Source organism: Somniosus microcephalus, chromosome 14 (assembly GCF_052327205.1).
Source record: "Somniosus microcephalus isolate GS21.2 chromosome 14, FLI_Smic_1.0, whole genome shotgun sequence".
Lineage (NCBI taxonomy): Eukaryota > Metazoa > Chordata > Chondrichthyes > Squaliformes > Somniosidae > Somniosus > Somniosus microcephalus.
In genome coordinates, this window is record NC_141000.1 from 134,250,843 (window position 1) to 134,271,402 (window position 20,560).

General features: G+C 46.8%; 1 protein-coding gene across 1 annotated transcript in view; it reads left to right on the top strand.

Moving 5' to 3' along the window:
• The first annotated feature begins 3,442 nt into the window (after nucleotides 1-3,442).
• Nucleotides 3,443-20,560, top strand: part of pknox1.1 (pbx/knotted 1 homeobox 1.1) — an 84,371-nt gene continuing 67,253 nt past the window's right edge. Inside the window, exon 1 of the mRNA XM_086007345.1 lies at nucleotides 3,443-3,734. Coding sequence (XP_085863471.1) covers nucleotides 3,684-3,734 — 51 coding nt within the window. The 5' untranslated portion in view covers nucleotides 3,443-3,683. The remainder of the gene's footprint in view (nucleotides 3,735-20,560) is intronic.

Genomic DNA, 20,560 nt, shown 5'->3' on the forward strand with positions numbered 1-20,560 from the left:
GATCCCTGCGGTACCCCACTAGTCACTGCCTGCCACTCGGAAAATGACCCGTTTATTGCAACTCTTTGCTTTCTGTCTGCCAACCAGTTCTCTATCCAAGTCAATACCTTGCCCCCAATCCCATGTGCCTTAACTTTACACGCTAATCTCTTATGCGGGACCTTATCGAAAGCCTTCTGAAAGTCCAAATACACCACATCCACTGGTTCTCCCTTATCTATTCTACCAGTTACATCATCAAAAAATTCCAGTAGGTTAGTCAAGCACGATTTACCCTTTGTAAATCCATGTTGACTTTGTCCGATCCTGTCACTGTTTTCCATGTGCTCTGCTATTACATCTTTTATAATGGATTCTAGCATTTTCCCCACTACCGATGTCAGACTTACCGGTCTGTAATTCCCCGTTTTCTCTCTACCACCTTTTTTGAATAGTGGGGTAACATTAGCTACCGTCCAATCCATGGGTACTGTTCCAGATTCCATCGAATGTTGGAAGATGATCAGCAATGCATCTACTATTTCTAGGGCCACTTCCTAGATGATAGTCGCAGTTGTCTTCCTCAAATCCAGGTATATTACATGCACTGCTTTAGCCTTCTACACCAGTTCTGTAACATCCTCAAAGAAATCCAGTAAATTGGTCAGGTACAACTTGTCCCTTCTGAACCTTCTCTCTAATCAGCCCTTGTCCTGGATGATGTCTTATCCTATCCCCCAGCACTCTCAACACATTCCTTATACGTAATTGAGGGAATGCTCACGTGTCTGTAATTAGATGGTTCATTGCTTGCCCTTTTCTACAGTGAGGGTCACAGTTACTGCTTCCCAATCGATTGGGATGTTACCCAGTTCCAATGAGCTTTCAAAGTATTGGTGAGAAGATTTGCAATCTGCGCAGCCAATTCTATCGGCACCCTTGAATGAAAATTGTCAAAGACCGGAGCCTTGATTACCTCAAGCTTCCTAAACATTTCTACTCTGCTGAGGGTTTCCACTCTCCCTTACATTCCTCTCTCAGTTCCGGTATCAGTCGCTGAAGGTTGCAAGGGGGATGGAGTATAAAAACAGGGAAGTCTTGCTGCAGTTATACAGGGTATTGGTGAGGCCACACCTGGAATACTGCGTGCAGTTTTGGTTTCCATATTTAAGAAAAGATATACTTGTTCTCGAGGCGGTTCAGAGAAGGTTCAGTCGGTTGATTCCAGAGATGAGGGGGTTGACGTATGAGCAAAGGTTGAGTAGGTTGGGACTCTACTCATTGGAGTTCAGAAGAATGAGAGGCGATCTTATCGAAACATATAAGATTGTGAGGGGGCTTGATCGGGTGGATGCGGTGAGGATGTTTCCACTGATGGGTGAGACTAGAACTAGGGGGCATAATCTTAGAATAAGGGGCTGCCCTTTCAAAACTGAGATGAGGAGAAACTTCTTCACTCAGAGGGTAGTAAATCTATGGAATTTGCTACCCGAGAGAGCTGTGGAAGCTGCAACATTAAATAAATTTAAAATGGAGATAGACATTTTCCTAGCAGATAAGGGAATTAGGGGTTATGGGGAGAGGGCAGGGAAGTGGACGTGAGTCTAGATTCAGATCAGCCATGATCCTATTGAATGGCGGAGCAGGCCCGAGGGGCCGTATGGCCTACTCCTGCTCCTACTTCTTATGTTCTTATGTAAGCATGCAGGTGCAGCAGGCGGTTAAGAAGGCAAATGGTATGTTGGCCTTCGTAGCGAGAGGATTCGAGTACAGGAGCAAGGATGTCTTGCTGCCGTTGTACAGGGCCTTGGTGAGACCACACCTTGAGTATTGTGTGCAGTTTTGGTCACCTTATCTGAGGAAGGATGTTCTTGCCATGGAGGGAGTGCAGTGAAGATTCACCAGACTGACACCTGGGATGGCAGGAATGACGTATGAGGAGAGATTGGATCGATTGGGCTTATATTTGCTGGAGTTCAGAAGAATGAGAGGGGATCTGATTGAAACTTATAAAATTCTGACAGGACTGGACAGACTAGATGCAGGAAGGATGTTCCCGATGGTCGGGGAGTCCAGAACCAGGGGTCACAGTCTAAGGATAAGGGGTAAGCCATTTAGGACAGAGATGAGGAGGAAGTTCTTCACCCAGAGAGTGGTGAACCTGTGGAATTCTCTACCACAGAAGGCAGTTGAGGCCAATTCATTAAATATATTCAAGAAGGAGTTAGATATATTTCTTAAGGCTAAAGGGATCAAGGGATACGGGGAGAAGGCAGGGACAGGGTACTGAATTTGGATGATCAGCCATGACCTCATTAAATGGCGGAACAGGCTCGAGGGGCCGAATGGCCTACTCCTGCTCCTATCTTCTATGTTTCTCTCTCCCCTCTCAGTATTAAAAGCAGTCACAGAATAATGATTCTGTAATTCCCCAGACACTATCTCCCTATTGCCACTTGTAAATGGTCCAGTGTCCTTCTGTACCCTCTCTTAGTCCTAACATTCTGTTATTGTCCTTTTATATTTTCCATATTGTTCCTGTCATGTTCCCACTTTGTCTGTCTTGTATCAGTTTTTTGGCTTGTTCTCATAGTTCCTGTCCTTTCTTTCTCCGTAATGCCTTCTCGACCTCCCTCTTCATCCATATCACTATTACTCTCCAATTTGGTCCTCGGCTTGTTTCTGGAATAAACTGCCTCTCAAATGTAAAAACAAAATCTCCTTCAAAAACTCTCATTTCTCTCCATATCCTTCCTGTTAAGTAGTTCTTACTATTTTATTGCTTTTGTGCTGCATTGAAGCCCCCCACAGTCTGCTCTGCTGAAATCCAATTTCTTAATCGTTTTTATTATCTGTTCTGTGCTCATTTCAATCTTAAAAGTTAACAATGCAATGATAATTAGCCCTCAAATGCTCCTATATTTCAACTTGACTGTTTAATCCCTTCTCAGTAGTTAGGAATGAATCCAATATTGCCTCTCCCTTTGGGTTTCATTGCATGCTGTTTAAGAAATGGTTCAATAAAGTCCCTCAGATTTACAAACTGTCCCCACTGTAAGTCCCAGTGTGTGACAGTGATTACAGCTGAGACCTTGGCACTAACCTTGGCATTACCTCCGCAGCAGTACAACCCCTCCATTTTATTCTATGGTGCCTTGTAACAAATTACCAGCATTAATGTTTTACCTTATCTCTCTTCCAGAATCTGTGCCAGTTCCTTCCCCACAGCAATGTGTAAACCTTCCTAATAAACTGTGCCTCCTCACATTGTCATTATTGTAAATTAGGAATAGTTAGCATCATATGCCCACTCTGTGCCCCCCCCGCCCCCCCCAGTGCCTGCTGATTTAGTGTTTCCAAGCACCAGTGTACTGTGCCACAGAGCGGGCGGGAATGCGGTTAACACCCAGTTTCTGATTTGTACCACAATCTGCATCCTAGGAAGTACTCATGGCGATAGATGGAATGTCAGCGCTGGCCCACCCCAGGGTGTACAGCTGTACCTTGAAGCAGCCAGTTACAGGATTCATGCTTTGTGTCTTGGTCAGAATATGGTGGTTGTCACAGAAGATAAAAAGGAAAAGTGCAGAAACTGAGATGTCTCTCAAACTACCCCCTCCTTAACTTCCCTTCTGTACTTTTCAGGGTCATCGCCTTCCTTCCTTCCTCATGATGCAAACATTGCCCCAGCTTGCCTTGGAACCATGATGGCAACGCAGCCAATTACCCTCGATTCCTACCAGGAGGAGCAGCCGGTAACAGCTGGATTGCAATGCTTTATTGCTCTGTTGGTGTAATATTAACTTTAAATGAAGACTAGAATAATTTTGTGAGGCTTCATTAATGGGACTGATTGCCATTTGTGGAGAGCTTGGGTTGCAAATCAGAATGATAGTGTTGTAGCGTTATCTCCAATCCACACTCGTGTCCAACGAGGGAATGCAGCAGAGGCTCACAGATATTACCCTTAGTATCTCATCAACTGAAACTAGGTGGGAGGAATTACTGAGCCCGAGTGCCAGGGAGCAGGATACAGCCAGCAATGGCTCTGAGGGACAGTGTGAGGGAGCTGGATTAACATCAGTAGAGATAGTCAGTAACACGGCGCTGGAGAGAGGGGTTACTGAGTGACAGTGTGAGGGAGCTGGATTAACATCAGTAGAGATACAGTCAGTAACACAGGGCGCTGGGGGAAAGGGGTTACTGAGTGAAAGTGTGAAGGAGCTGGATTAACATCAGTAGAGATACAGTCAGTAACGCAGGGCACTGGGGGAGAGGGTTACTGAGTGACAGTGTGAGGGAGCTGGATTAACATCAATAGAGATACAGGCAGTAACACAGGGCGCTGGGGGAGAGGTGTTACTGAGTGACAGTGTGAGGGAGCTGGATTAACATCAGTAGAGATACAGTCAGTAACACAGGGTGCTGGGGGAGAGGGGTTACTGAGTGACAGTGTGAGAGTGCTGGATTAACATCAGTAGAGATACAGTCAGTAACACAGGGCGCTGGGGGAGAGGGGTTACTGAGTGACAGTGTGAGGGAGCTGGATTAACATCAGTAGAGATACAGGCAGTAACACAGGGCGCTGGGGGAAAGGGGTTACTGAGTGACAGTGTGAGGGAGCTGGATTAACATCAGTAGAGATACAGGCAGTAACACAGGGTGCTGGGGGGAAAGGGGTTACTGAGTGACAGTGTGAGGGAGCTGGATTAACATCAGTAGAGATACAGTCAGTAACACAGGGTGCTGGTGGAGGGATTAGAGGGGAGTTGAGGAGAACTTTTTTTCACCCAGAGGCTGGTGGGGGTCTGGAACTCACTGCCTGAAAGGGTGAGAGAGGCAGAGACCCTCACCACATTTAAAAAGTACTTGGATATGCACTTGAAGTGCCGTAACCTACAGGGCTACGGACCAAGAGCTGGAAAGTGGGATTAGGCTGGATAGCTCTTTTTCGGCCGGCATGGACACGATGGGCCGAATGGCCTCCTTCTGTGCTGTAAATTTCTATGATTATGAAGTTTACTGTTCTCCACAATCTATTTGAGGGTTAGTACACCTTGAAGCAGAACCCATAGGGTTCAGTCCTGGGACCGCATCCGATCACTGTGTACATTGATGATTTGGATATGGGGATAGAGGAAGTGGGGTCCAAATTAAACTATACTAAAATAGGAGGCGGAGTAAATAATTCTGAGGAAGCTACAAGGAGATATTGATAAGATGGTGGAATGGGGGAAACTGGTTAAAAATAAAAGTAATAATTATACTTTGAGTGGGGGAAAGCAGAGGGGTTTCATTGCCTATTTTGTTGATATCCTCAGGTGGGAACCCTCTGGCCTTGGAGGTTTGTCTGGCTCAAGCCAACCATTTTATCCATTACAATTTTTCTGTTTCTGTGACTGCCTAGTCAAAAATATTCAACTTCTAAAGCCAAGAACCGATACCTGCCTACCACACTCTGCCGTTTTTAGTTCCTTATAAACTTGATGCACTTTGAAATTCACCATCATTGGGAATTATGTGAAATGGAAGTCAAGCTTCAGACAATAACCAATAAGATCAGACCATCTGACTATTTGATTTAAAATGGAGGCAAATGAAGTTTCATTGGATTATTTCAAATCAAATTTTAGCAGAGGTACGTTTTCTCTGAAATGCAAGTGTAAGCTGCAAGAGTTTAAGTACTTCTACTGTTGTGTTTAACTTGTATTAATTCCAGGGTCTGGCACTGTGCCATCCTAAACAAGCTGTCGTTACAAAGGGGCTAATTCTACAATATGCTCTACCAGTGGAAGCCTCTGCCGTTGGCCAGCAATATTGGGAAATAGTGGGTACGGGCTCACGATGGTTAGATAGTTGTGGGCAGTGTGCCCGTGGTTGCCCTGTAAGTACAGCTGGTGGGCGAGGCTGCTGCCAGTATTTTGGCAGGTCCCCAGGTACGGTAGCATAGTGGTTACGTTACTGGACTAGTAATCCAGAGGCCTGGACTAATGATCCAGAGATGTGATTTCAAATCCCACCACGGCAGCTGGGGAATTTAAACTCCGTTGAGTAAATAAATTTGGAATAAAAAGCTAGTGTCGGTCATGGTGACCATGAAACTACTGGATTGTCGTAAAAACACATCTGGAAATCTTCCGTCCATACCTGGTCTGACCTATATGTGACTCTAGACTCACAGCAATGTGGTTGACTCTTAACTGCCCTCTGCAATGGCCTCGCAAGCCACTCAATTGTACCAAACCGCTACAAAAAACAATAATAATAAGAATAAAATCGGACGGACCACCCGGCATCGACCTAGGCACCGGCTTCGGCCACGACAATGGCACGCCCAGCCCAGTCGACCCTGCAAAGTTCTCGTCGCCAACATCTGGGGACTTGTGCCAAAATTGGGAGAGCTGTCCCACAGACTAGTCAAGCAACAGCCTGACATAGTCATACTCACAGAATCATACCTTTCAACCGATGTCGAAGACTCCTCCATCACCATCCCTGGGTATGTCCTGTCCCACCAGCAGGACAGACCCACCAGGGGTGGCGGCACAGTGCTATACAGTCGTGAGGGAGTGGCCCTGGGAATACTCAATATTAACTCTTTACCCCATGAAGTCTCATGGCTTCAGGTGAAGCATGGGCAAGTAAACCTGCTGATTACCACCCACCGAGAACATAAGAAATAGGAGCTGGAATAGGTCATTTGGCCCTTCGAGCCTGCTCCGCCATTCAGCAAGATCATGGCTGATCTTCTACCTCAACTCCACCTTCCTGCACTATCCCCATATCCCTCAATTCCCTTCGTTCCCAAATATTTATCGAACTCTGTCTTGAATATACTCAATGACTGAGCATCCATAGCTCTCTGGGGTAGAGAATTCCAAAGATACACAGTGAAGAAATTTCTCCCTGTCTCAGGTCCTAAATGGCCGACCCCTTATTCTGTGACTGTGACCCCGTGTTCTAGATTCCCCAGCCAGGGGAAACATTTTCCCAGCATTAACCCTGTCAAGCCCCTTAATAATTTTATTTCTTTCAATTAGATCACCTCTCATTCTTCTAAGCTCTGAGGAATATAGGCCTAGTCTACTCAATCTCTCCTCATAGGGCAATCCCCTCATCCCAGGAACTAGTCTAGTGAACCTTCGCTGCACTCCCTCTAAGGCAAGTATGTCTTTCATTAGGTAAGGAGACCAGAACTGTACACAGTACTCCAGGTATGGCCTCACCAATGCCCCCCTTCTTCTTCTTTCGTATGGTCGTAGCAAAGCAAATCAAATGTCAATATCTAAGTCAGATATCCAGGCCAAAGCTTCTGGTGTAACAGTGTGAATATCTTGTAGGCTGCCTGCCAATTTCCTCTGAGGGCAATGCTCAATGATGTGCTCCAGGGTCTGATTTGGAGTTCCACAGTTGCATGATGGGGATGCTTTAATCTTCCATCTACCATCAAATCAAATCAAATCAACTTTTATTGTCATTGTTAGTGCACAAGTGCAGTACAACGAAATGTAGGCTTGCGGCTCCCGAGAGTGTACATTTAGATTAAGACATTTAAACATTCAACATACATTTGGCTTGTAATACATTAACATAAAAACCATAATAAAGTGCATTGGCAGATGTGCAGGCTTTAGAGTTTATTTGTGGAGTTCAGTAGGATGACAGCCCTGGGAAAGAAGCTGTTCCTAAATCTGGTCGTTCGGGTGCGAATGCATCTGTAGCGTCTCCCAGATGGCAGGAGGGCGAATAGACTGTGGCTGGGGTGGGTAGGGTCTTTGATGATGGACCGTGACCTCCGTAAACAGCCTTTCTGGTATATGTGCTCTCTGGTCGGTAGCCGGGTGCCGGTAATGCGTTGGGCAGTTTTGACTACCCGCCGCAGGGCTTTCCGGTCATAGTAGCTACAGCTGCCATACCATACTGTGATACAGTTCGTCAGGATGCTCTCTATTGTGCAGCAGTAAAAGTTAGGATCAGAGGTGACAGGTTACATCCCTTCAGGCTCCTTAGGAAATATAGGCGCTGCTGGGCCAACTTCACCAGAGAGGAGGTGTTGAGGGACCAGGAGAGGTCTTCCGTGATGTGGACTCCGAGGAACTTAAAGCTGTCCACCCTTTCCACCACAGCCCCATGGATGTGGATGGGGGTGTGACTTCCGCCTTTAGACTTCCTGAAGTCCACAATGATTTCTTTGGTTTTCTTGATGTTAAGGGCCAGGTTGTTATCGGCACACCACTTCACGAGATGCTGGACCGCCTCCCTGTAGGCTGACTCATCGTTGTTGGTGATCTGGCCTACTACCGTGGTATCATCCGCAAACTTGATAATGGTGTTGGAACCATGAACAGCCACACAGTCGTGGGTGAAGAGGGAGTAGAGGAGGGGGCTCAGCACACATCCTTGTGGGGCCCCCGTGTTCAGGGTCAGGGGGGGGGGGGAGGTGTGGTTACCTAATTTGACAGACTGGGGTCTGTTTGTTAGGAAGTCCAGGGTCCAGTTGCAGAGGGAAGTGTTCAGGCCAAGAGTGTGGAGTTTGGTGGCCAGCTTGTTGGGGACGATAGTGTTGAATGCTGAGCTGTAGTCTATGAACAGCATTCTGATGTAGGTCTCTTTACCGTCTAAGTGATTCAGTGCAGAGTGTAGAGCAGTTGTGATTGCATCCTCCGTTGATCTGTTTGCATGATAGGCAAACTGGTGTTGGTCAAGAGAGGCGGGAACACTGGCTTTGATGTGAGCCAGGACCAGTCTCTCGAAACACTTCATTATGATGGGTGTGAGTGCGACAGGTCGATAGTCGTTCAGGCACGTCACAGCCGTTTGTTTTGGCACAGGAATAATGGTAGCGGTCTTGAAGCATGTAGGGACTACTGCCTGGGCCAATGACAGATTGAAGATGGCGGTGAAGACATCAGCCAGCTGATCAGCACATTCCTTGAGTACCCGTCCAGGGATGCTATCCGGTCCAGCAGCCTTTCGTGTGTTCACTCCGCGTAGAACACCCCTTACGTCGGAGGTCGACAGAGTGAGCACCTGGTCTTCCGGGGGTGGCAAGGCTTTGGTAGCCGGCTCCCTGTTGTCCCTGTCGAAGCGAGCGTAGAAGTTGTTAAGCTCCTCCGGAAGGGAGGCATCGCTAACCGGGGGGCTGGTGTTTTTGCCCTTGTAGTCAGTGATGGACTGGATGCCTTGCCACATGCGCCGGGGGTCCGAGTTGTTGTGGAAATGATCCTCTATCCGCAGTGTCTGTTTCCTTTTGGCAGTCCTGATACCCTTTTTTAGGTTGGTCCTAGCTGCACTGTAAGCAACCGCGTCGCCAGATTTAAATGCTGCGTCGCGTGCTTTCAACAGCGAGCGGACCTCTCCGTTCATCCAGGGTTTCTGGTTGAGGTATGTCCTGATATTTTTATGGGTCGTGACGACCTCGACGCAACTGTTAATGTAGAATAGCACTGTGGATGCGTATTCCTCGATGTCATTATGGGCAAACATGCCCCAATCAGTGCGTTCGAAGCAATCCTGAAGCTCCGAGACTGCCCCCTCTGGCCATACTTTCACTGATGTTTTCACTCTTTTGATGAGCGGTTTGTATGCCGGGGCTAGAAACAGGGAGAGGTGCTCAGACTTCCCAAGGTGGGGGCAGGGAATGGCCTTGTAAGCGTCTACAATGCTCGTGTAGACTTGATCCAGTGTGTTCTCCCCTCTTGTGGGGCAGGAAACATTCTGGTGGAATTTCGGTAGTACAGTTTTTAGGTTTATGTGATTGAAGTCCCCCGCGACGATAAAAGCTCCGTCTGGGTGCGCAGTTTGTTCGCTGATGGCCCTGTAGAGGTCCTTCAGTGCTAGTTTGGCATTAGCGTGTGGTGGGATGTAGACTGCAGTGATGATAACAGCCGTGAATTCCCGAGGCAGGTAGAAGGGTCTGCACCTTACCATGAGGAATTCCAAATCAGCCGAGCAGGATCTATCGATTATGTCCGTGTTAGTGCACCAGGTATTGTTAGTGTAAATGCACAAACCGCCTCCCTTGCTCTTACCGGAGTCTGCAGTTCTGTCGGCGCGGAAGACCGTGCGTCATTCTAGTTGGATGGTGGTGTCAGGGATGCCGTTGTTCAACCAGGTCTCTGTGAAGATCATGGCGCAGCATTCCTTTGTCCTTTTCTGTGAGGAGAGATCAAGTTTGATCTCATCCATTTTGTTTTCTAGTGACCTGACGTTGGCCAGGAAAATACTTGGGAGGGAGGGTTTGTGTGGGGCCCTCTTCAGCCTGTTTTGGATACCAGCCCTCTTACCCCGCTTCTGCTTGCGTTCCCTGCGCGGTCTGCGCCGACTTCCGGCTGGGGAAGGACGCCACGCTGGTCCGGGGGGTCGGGCGATGTCGGGAGGCAGATCGATGTCGCCGAGTGTGAGCCGCACGCAGTCGGCCCCGATGTCGAGGAGCGTCTGCCGGCTGTACGGTAGGTCTGCCCTCAATTCCCGTATCAGCAGAGTCCAGAAGAGACTCAGAAGGAGAGTGAAAACGCTCAGTCTCGGAAGAGGAATGGCGGTGGGGGAATGGCGGTTGGTGGTTGTCCACTGTTTGCGAAGAAGGTTTGATCCTTCAGGTTGTACTGTGGGGTCCAATTCCCATTGTAACAAAAGCTAACATGTCATTTGTTTTCCTAATTGCTTGCTGTACCTGGATGTTAATTTTCTTTGATTCATGTACAAGGACACCCAGGTCCCTCTGAATGCAAACATTTCCCAGTCTCTCACCATTCAAAAAATATTCTGCTTTTTTGTTTTTCCTACCAAAGTGAATAACTTCACACTTCCTCACATTGTATTCCATTTGCCGTTCTTGCCCACTCAGTCAACCTGTCTATACCTCTCTGCAGCCTCTTTGTGTCCTCCTCACAGCTTACTTTCCCATCTAACTTTGTATCATCAGCAAACTTGGATACGTTACACTCAGTCTCTTCATCGAAGTCATTAATATAGATTATAAATAGCTGAGGCCCAAGCACTGATCCTTGCGCCACCCTGCTAGTTACAGCCTGTCAACCTGAAAAAGTCCCATTTATGCCTACTCTGTTTTCTGTCCATTAACCAATCCTCAATCTATCTGTGCTAATATATTACCCCCAATACCATGAGTCTTAATTTTGTGCAATAACCTCTTGTGTGGCACCTTATAGAATGCTTTTTGAAAATCCAAATACACTACATCCACTGGTTCTCCCTTATCCATCCTACTAGTTACATCTTCAAAAAAAACTCTAACAGATTTCTCAAACACGATTTCCCTTTCATAAAACCATGTTGACTCTGCCTACCGCCCACCCTCAGCTGATGAATCAATACTCCTCCATGTTGAACAACACTTGGAACAAGCACTGAGAGTAGCAAGGGCACAGAATGTACTCTGGGTGGGGGAACTTCAAAGTCCATCACCAGGAGTGGCTCGGTAGCACCACGACTGACTGAGCTGGCCGAGTCCTGAAGGGCATAACTGCCAGACTGGGCCTGCAGCAGGTGGTGAGAGAACCAACACGAGGGGAAAAACCTACTTGACCTCGTCCTGACCAAACTACCCATCGCAGATGCATCTGTCATAAGAACATAAGAAGCAGGAGTAGGCCATACGGCCCCTCGGGCCTGCTCCGCCATTCAATAGGATCATGGCTGATCCGAACCTAGACTCACGTCCACTTCCCTGCCCGCTCCCTGTAACCCCTAATTCCCTTATCAGCTAGGAAACTGTCTATCTCCGTTTTAAATTTATTTAATGTCGCGGCTTCCACAGCTCTCTTGAGGTACCAAATTCCATAGATTTACCACCCTCTGAGTGAAGAAGTTTCTCCTCATCTCAGTTTTGAAAGGGCAGCCCCTTATTCTAAGATTATGCCCCCTAGTTCTAGTCTCACCCATCAGTGGAAACATCCTCCCCGCATCCATGATAGCATTGGTAGCAGTGACCACCGCACAGTCCTTTTGTAGAGGAAGTCCCGTCTTCACACTGAGGACACCCTCCATTGTGTTGTGTGACACCACCACCGTGCTAAATGGGATAGATTCAGAACAGAGCATAGAAACATAGAAGATAGGAGCCATTCGGCCCCTCGAGCCCGCTCCGCCATTTAATGAGATCATGGCTGATCATCCAAATTCAGTACCCTGTCCCTGCTTCATCCCCATATCCCTTGATCCCTTTAGCCTCAAGAAATATATCCAACTCCTTCTTGAATATTTTTAATGAATTGGCCTCAACTGCCCTGTGTAGCAGAGAATTCCACAGGTTCACCACTCTCTGGGTGAAGAAATTCCTCCTCATCTCAGTCCTAAATGGCTTACCCCTTATCCTTAGACTGTGACCCCTGGTTCTGGACACCCCCGCCATCAGGAACATCCTTCCTGCATCTAGTCTGTCTAGTCCTGTTAGAATTTTATAAGTTTCAATGAGATCCCCTCTCATTCTTCTAAACACTAGCGAATATAAGCCTAATCGACCCAATCTCTCCTCATACGTCACTCCTGCCACCCCAGGTATTAGTCTGGTGAATCTTCGCTGCACTCTCTCCATGGCAAGAACATCCTTCCTCAGATAAGGCAACCAAAACTGCACACAATACTCAAGGTGTGGTCTCACCAAGGCCCTGTACAACTGCAGCAAGACATCCTTGCTCCTATACTCAAATCCTCTCACTATGAAGGCCAACATATCATTTGCCTTCTTAACCGCCTGCTGCACCTGCATGCTTACCTTCAGCGACTGGTGCACAAGGACACCCAGGTCTCGTTGCACTTCCCCTTTTCCCAATCTATTGCCGTTCAGATAATAATCTGTCTTCATGTTTTTGCCACCGAAGTGGATAACCTCGCACTTTTCCACATTATACTGCATTTGCCATGCTTCTGCCCAATCGCCCAACCTGTCCAAATCGTACTGGAGTTTCTCTGCATCCTCCTCACAGCACACACGCCCACCCAGCTTTGTGTCGTCTGCAAACTTGGAGATATTACATCTAGTTCCCTTGTCTAGATCATTTATATATATATATTGTGAATAGCTGGGGTCCTAGCACCGATCCCTGCGGTACCCCACTAGTCACTGCCTGCCACTCGGAAAAAGACCCGTTTATTCCATCTCTGTGCTTCCTGTCTGCCAACCAGTTCTCTATCCAAGACAGTACCTTACCCCCCAATCCCATGTGCTTTAACTTTACACGCTAATCTCTTACGCGGGACCTTATCGAAAGCCTTCTGAAAGTCCAAATACACCACATCCACTGACTCTCCCTTATCTATTCTACCAGTTACATCCTCAAAAAATTCCAGTAGATTAGTCAAGCATGATTTACCTTTTGTAAATCCATGTTGACTTTGTCCGATCCTGTCACTGTTTTCCAAGTGCTCTGCTATTACATCTTTTATAATGGACTCTAGCATTTTCCCCATTACCGATGTCAGACTTACTGGTCTAGAATTCCCCGTTTTTTCTCTACCATCCTTTTTAAATAGTGGGGTTACATTAGCTACCCTCCAATCCATGGAAACTGTTCCAGAGTCTATAGAATTTTGGAAGATGACCAGCAATGCATCTACTATTTCTAGGGCCACTTCCTTAAGTACCCTAGGATGTAGATTATCAGGCCCTGGGGATTTATCGGCCTTCAATCCCGTCAATTTCCCTAACACCATTTCCCTACAAATACTGATTTCATTCAATTCCTCCATCTCATTAGACCCTATGTCCCCTGACATCTCTGGGAGGTTATTTGTGTCCTCCTTTGTGAAGACAGAACCAAAATATGTATTTCGTTGGTCTGTCATTTCTTTGTTCCCCATTATAAATTCCCCTGATTCTGACTGCAAGGGACCTACGCTTGACTTCACCAATCTTTTTCTCTTCACATATCTATAGAAGCTTTTACAGTCAGTTTTTATGTTCCCTACAAGCTTACTCTCATAATCTATTTTCCCCCTCTTAATTCATCCCTTTGTCCTCCTTTGCCGGATCCTAAACTGCTCCCAATCCTCAGGTTTACTGCTTTTTCTGGCCAAATTATATGTCCTCTCCTTGGACCTTATGCTATCCCTCACTTCCCTTGTTAGCCACGGCTGAGTCACCTTTTTTGTTTTATTTTTATGCCAAACATGGATGAACAAATTCTGTAGTTCATCCATGCGATCTTTAAATGTTTGCCTTTGCCTATCCACCATCAACCCTTTAAGTAACGTTCCCCAAGCCATCCTAGCCAACTCGTGCCTCATACCATCATAGTTTCCTTTAATTAAATTCAGGACCCTAGTCTCTGAGTCAACTACTTCACTCTCCATTTTAATGAAGAATTCTATCATATTATGATCGCTCCGCCCCAAGAGGCCTCGCACAACAAGATTGCTAATTAATCCTTTCTCATTACATAACACCCAGTCTAAGATGGCCTGATCTCTAGTTGGTTCCTCGACATATTGGTCCAGGAAACCATCCCGTATACACTCTAGGAATTCCTCCTCCACAGTATTGTTACTAATTTGGTTAGCCCAATCTATATGTAGATTAAAGTCACCCATGATAACCGCTGTGCCCTTATTGCACGTGTCTCTAATTTCTCATTTAATGCCATCCCCAACCTCAGCATTACTGTTTGGGGGTCTGTATACAACTTCCACAAATGTTTTCTGCCCCTTGGTATTTCTCAGCTCTGCCCATACAGATTCCACATCATCAGAGCTAATATCCTTCTTTACTATTGTGTTAATCTCCTCTTTAACCAGCAATGCTACCCCACCTCATTTTCCTTTTTTCCTGTCCTTCCTGAATATTGAATACCCCTGGATGTTGAATTCCCAGCCTTGGTCACCCTGGAGCCATGTCTCCGTAATCCCAATTATATCATATTCGTTTACATCTATTTGTGCAGCTAATTCATCCACCTTATTACGAATGCTCCTCGCATTAAGACACAAAGCCTTCAGGCTTGATTTTTTAACACTCTTAGTCTTTTTAGAATTCTTATTTACTGTAGCCCTGTTAGATTTACACCCTTGATTTCTCTGCCTTCCACTTTTGCTTTTCTCCTTCCTGTCTTTTGTTTCTATCCTTGCTTCCCTTTCCTCTGTCTCCTTGCACAGGTTCCCAACCCCCTGCCATTTTAGTTTAAACCCTCCCCAACAGCACTAGCAAACGCTTCCCCTAGGACATCGGTTCCGGTCCCGCCCAGGTGCAAACCGTCCAGTTTGTACTGGTCCCACCTCCCCCAGAACCGGTTCCAATGTCCCAGGAATTTGAATCCCTCCCCCTTGCACCATTCCTTTAGCCACGTATTCATCTGAAATATCCTTCTATTTCTACTATGACTAGCATGTGGCACTGGTAGCAGTCCTGAGATTACTACCTTTGAGGTCCTATTTTTAAATTTACCTCCTAACTCCCTATATTCAGCTTTTAGGACCTCATCCCGTTTTTTACCTATGTAGTTCATACCTATATGCACCACGACAACTGGCTGTTCACCCTCCCCCTCCAGAATGCCCTGCAGCTGCCCCGAGACATCCTTGACCCTTGCACCATGGAGGCAACATACCATCCTGGAGTCACGTTTGCGGCCGCAGAAACGCCTATCTATTCCCCTTACAATAGAATCCCCTGTCACTACAGCTCTCCCGCTCTTTTTCCTCCCGTCCTGTGCAGCAGGACCACCCATGGTGCCAGGAAGTTGGCTGCTGCTGCCTTCCCCTGATAAGTCATCTCCCTCAACAATATCCAAAGTGGTATATCTGTTTGAAAGGGGGATGGCCACAGGGGACCCCTGCACTACCTGCCTGCGCCTACTATTCTGCCTGGTGGTTACCCATTCCCTTCCTGCCTGTGCAGTCTTTACCTGTGGTATGACCAACTCCCGAAACGTGCTATCCACGATGTCCTCAGCATCGCGAATGCTCCAGTATGTATTCATTCGCAGCTCCAGCGCTGCAATGCGGTCTGTCAGTAGCTGCAGCTGGATACACTTCCCGCACACATGGTCGTCAGGGACACAGGAAGTGTCCCTGATTTCCCACATAGTGCAGGAAGAGCATGCCACGGGGCCGAGCTGTCCTTCCATGAATTACCCTTTAATTAATTCAAATTAAATTAAATCAAATCAATACCACTAATTACACCACAATTAAATGATATGATCAAGGGCCCTTGTTTACTACCACTCCCCGCGACACAACAGAGACCCTAGAAACTTTAAACCACAAAAATTAAGTTTGGAAAAAAGCGAGAAAGAGAGAAATACTCAACAAACAGTCATTTACCTGCTTTCTGGTGATGTCACACTTCGATTACTTTTTACTTCTCGCTGCTGCCACCGGTGTGTCTGGGCCGCTCTCGCTCCTCGCTCTTTAACTCCTCGGTCTCCGCGCTCAGTTTCCACCCAGGGCCGCTCTCGCTACTGCCGCCGGTGTGTCTGGGCCGCTCTCGCTCCTCGCTCTTTAACTCCTCGGTCTCCGCGCTCAGACTCCACCCAGGGCTGCCCTCGCTGCTGCCGCCTGTGAGGCATATCTAGCAGCTCAAAACTGGGCATCCATGAGGCACTGTGAGCCATCAGCAGCAGCAGAATTGTATTCCACCACAATCTGTAACCTCATGGCTCGGCATATCCCTCACTCTACCATTACCATCAAGCCAGGGGACCAACCCTGGTTCAATAAGGAGTGTAGAAGAACATGCCAGGAGCAGCACCAGGCGTACCTAAAAATGAGGAGCCAACCTGGGGAAGCTGCAATACAGGACTACATGCATGCTAAACACAGGAAGCAGCATGCTATAGACATGGCTAAGTGATTCCACAACCAACGGATCAGATCAAAGCTCTGCAACCTTGCCACATCCAGTCGTGAATGGTAGTGGACAATTAAACAACTAATGGGAGGAGGAGGCTCCATGAATATTCCCATGCTTAATGATGGCGGTGCCCAGCACGCGAGTGCAAAAGACAAGGCTGAAGCGTTTGCAACCATCTTCAGAAGTGCCGAGTGGATGATCCATCTCGGCCTCCTCCTGAGGTCCCCACCATCACAGAAGCTAGTCTTCAGCCAATTCGATTCACCCCACGTGATATCAAGAAACGGCTGAGCGCACTGGCTACAGCAAAGGCTATGGGCCCCGACAACACCCCGGCTGTCATGCTGAAGACTTGTGCTGTAGAACTAGCCGCGCCTCTAGCCAAGCTATTCCAGTACAGCTACAACACTGGCATCTATCCGACAGTGTGGAAAACTGCCCAGGTATGTCCTGTCCACAAAAAGCAGGACAAATCCAATCCGGCCAATTACCGCCCCATCAGTCTACTCTCAATCATCAGCAAAGTGATGGAAGGTATCATTGACAGTGCTTTGTTGATGATTGAGTATGGACTTGAGTGGCATTTACTCACCAATAACCTTCTCGCCGATGCTCAATTTGGATTCCGCCAAGACCACCCTGCTCCAGACCTCATTACAGCCTTGCTCTAAACATGGACAAAAGAGCTGAATTCCAGAGGGGAGGTGAGAGTGACTGCCCTTGACATCAAGGCAGCATTTGACCGAGTGTGGCATCAAGGAGCCCCAGTAAAATTGAAGTCAATGGGAATCAGGGGGAAAACTGGCTGGAGTTATACCTAGCACAAAGAAAGATGGTTGTGGTTGTTGGAGGTCAATCATATCAGCCCCAGGGCATCGCTGCAGGAGTTCCTCAGGGCAGTGTCCTAGGCCCAACCAGCTTCAGCTGCTTCATCAATGACCTTCCCTTCATCATAAGGTCAGAAGTGGGGATGTCCGCTGATGTTTGCACAGTTATCAGTTCCATTTGCAACTCATCAGATAATGAAGCAGTCCATGTATGCAGCAAGATCTGGATGACATTCAGGTTTGGGCTGATAAGTGGCAAGTAACATTTGTGCCACACAAGTGCCAGGCAATGGGCATCTCCAACAAGAGAGAGTCTAAGCACTGCCCCTTGACATTCAACGGCATTACCATCGCCGAATCCCCCAACATCAACATCCTGGGGGATGCACTGCAGCAACTTGCCAAGGCTTCTTTGACAGCACCTCCCAAACCTGCGACCTCTACCAACTAGAAGGACAAGGGCAGCAGGCGCATGGGAACACCATCCCCTCCAAGTCACACACCATCCTGACTTGGAAATATATTGCTGTTGCTTCATCGTCACTGGGTCAAAATCCTGGAACTCCCTCCCTAACAGGCCTGTGGAAGCACCTTCACCACACGGACTGCAGCAGTTCAAGAAGGCAGCTCACCACCACCTTCTCAAGGTCAGTTAGGGATGGGCAATAAATGCTGACCTTGCCAGCGACGCCCACATCCCAGGAACAAATCATTTTTTAAAAATTTGCATCCGTAAAATCATCTCCCAGCAAAGCTCAGTCCATGGATGAGCAGTTCCCTTTTGAATGGCTCTGCCTGTGCTGCTGCTGATGTTTCATCCTCTCTTTTCCTATAATGCATGGTTCTTTTCTCTGTCCCACTTGGTTCCTTCTCCATATCAGTAACCTCTTTCACTCATCGTCCACCCCGACCCACTCTTTGTTGATTCCAATCTGAATTCATCAACTTCCATCAGTGTGCATGCCGTCAGTTCACACAACCTCTGTCCCCTTTCTGCTGTGCCTTTCAATCGACCAATGCAGCTCCTTGTTTCTTACAATTCTTCAAAGCAATAGTTTCTTCATGGTTCTCCCGCCTCTTACCTTTGATGGCTTCACTTTTGGTCCTCCTTTTGTTGACGTTCTTTATCTCCCCTCATTGTAAATGGAATGCTCCGTCTCCTCTATTGCTAAAGTTGCTCTGAGAAGCTTTGATTTCCCATTCATGCCGAAGGCGGATTGTGGCAGTTCCAGGAGTTATCAGTCGTGCTTTTATATTCTCTCAAAGTGGTTTCAGAACAGCAGGAGGCCAACTAGGAGCCAGTAAAGTTCCCCACCGTTTTACAGCAACATTACAAGGTTGGACAGGGGTTTATCTCTGACTGTAGTTTCAAACTAACACGTCGCAAGTGTAGATGGTGTGTCAGGGAGTCCATGTTTCAGAACAGTACTGAGATTACGAAAGGGGCAATGCCTGACATTCAAGTGTAAATGGTGTGTCAGGGAGCCCATGTTTCGGAACAGTACTGAGATTACGAAAGGGGCAATGCCTGGCATTCAAGCGTGGAAAGCCTAAGAAGCTGTGCTTGTCCTGGCTGTGAGTGCTGCCATTGGACATCAGTGCTGGCATCTGTCTCTTCCTCTGCCCCATCAAACCCGCCTGCAATGTACTGCTCCTCTTCAATAACTCTAGCCATTTACTCTAATTACAGTAGTTACTCATGGCAACAGTATTTTGCCACAGGGTGTAATAAGTACGTATCAAAGAGTCATTACAAAGTTGTAAATGTGTTTTAATACAACCATTCATTGTTCTTCCCTGTGAGAGAAGCCAAGGGGACTCGGCTTGTCATGTAGCGGGCAGTCAGCTGTTGCCACTGAATGTAAGAGTCCAGATAGAATTGTGCGAGTACTTCCAAGAGGTTGGAATGCACTAGCCCAGAGTGGGGCTATGCTGTGAACAGACAACGTATTTCAAAGGTTGGTGTAAACCTCTTACTGTTTAACTGTGACAGTAATGGCTGGAGCCTTTGTTGGCGATTTGTATTGGCAGCATCTGGTTGGGTAAAGATTTAGATTTGTTTCCTGAGTAATAATACACATGTATTTTTGGAAGCAAATATTTTCAATACTTCAGTTTTTATATAGAACTGTGTATAATTTCTCAATCGCATCCTGTCCCGACTGTTTGCTTATACTAATCTTGATTTTGGAAAGGGAATAAAATCTAGCTTAATTTACACAAGTTTTTCTACATCTTCCCCTAAAGAATAGGGAATTGATTAGAATCATGTTTGCAGTTGAAATCTGAATATTCAGCAATTTTGCATTACAATTGTGAAATCTTTGTGCGGATACGTTAACCGATTTTAATTTTGGAATAGAGTCATATATCTCCTAGAGCTAGTTTGGATGCAGCCAGGAGTTATTGACAGTTAGACTGTTCTCCAGTCACTTTCTGGTCCGTATGCTTTGGGATGATTGTCTGATGCTGTCTGTTATGTGAACAGGAATTGAGGCTAGTTGAGTATCAATGATGAGAATTTGTTCAGTTCCCATCCGATTCACACTGTGTGCCAGTCATGTACTCCAGGCTCCATCTAATGGTTGCTGGGAGCGGGCTTGTGGGGGTGGTTCTGTCGTATTGTGTACTCTCAATGTCCACTGGCCACTGTTACTACATTTTGGATTGTTTACAGGCTACCTTGGAATTGCTTTCTTGTTTTAACAACATAGGATTAAAGAGAAATGCAAAAAAAGTCCAATTGAAGCCAATAAAATGGGTACATAGAGTTGCATCGAATCTAAAGAACAGAAATAAGCCATTTGGCCCAACAGCTCTGTGCCAGTGTTGATGCTTCACATGAGCCTCCAACAATCCCACTTTATCTCACCCTATCAGCATATCCTTATATTCCTTTCTCCCCCATGTGCTTATCTAGCTTCCCCTTAAATGTATTTATGCT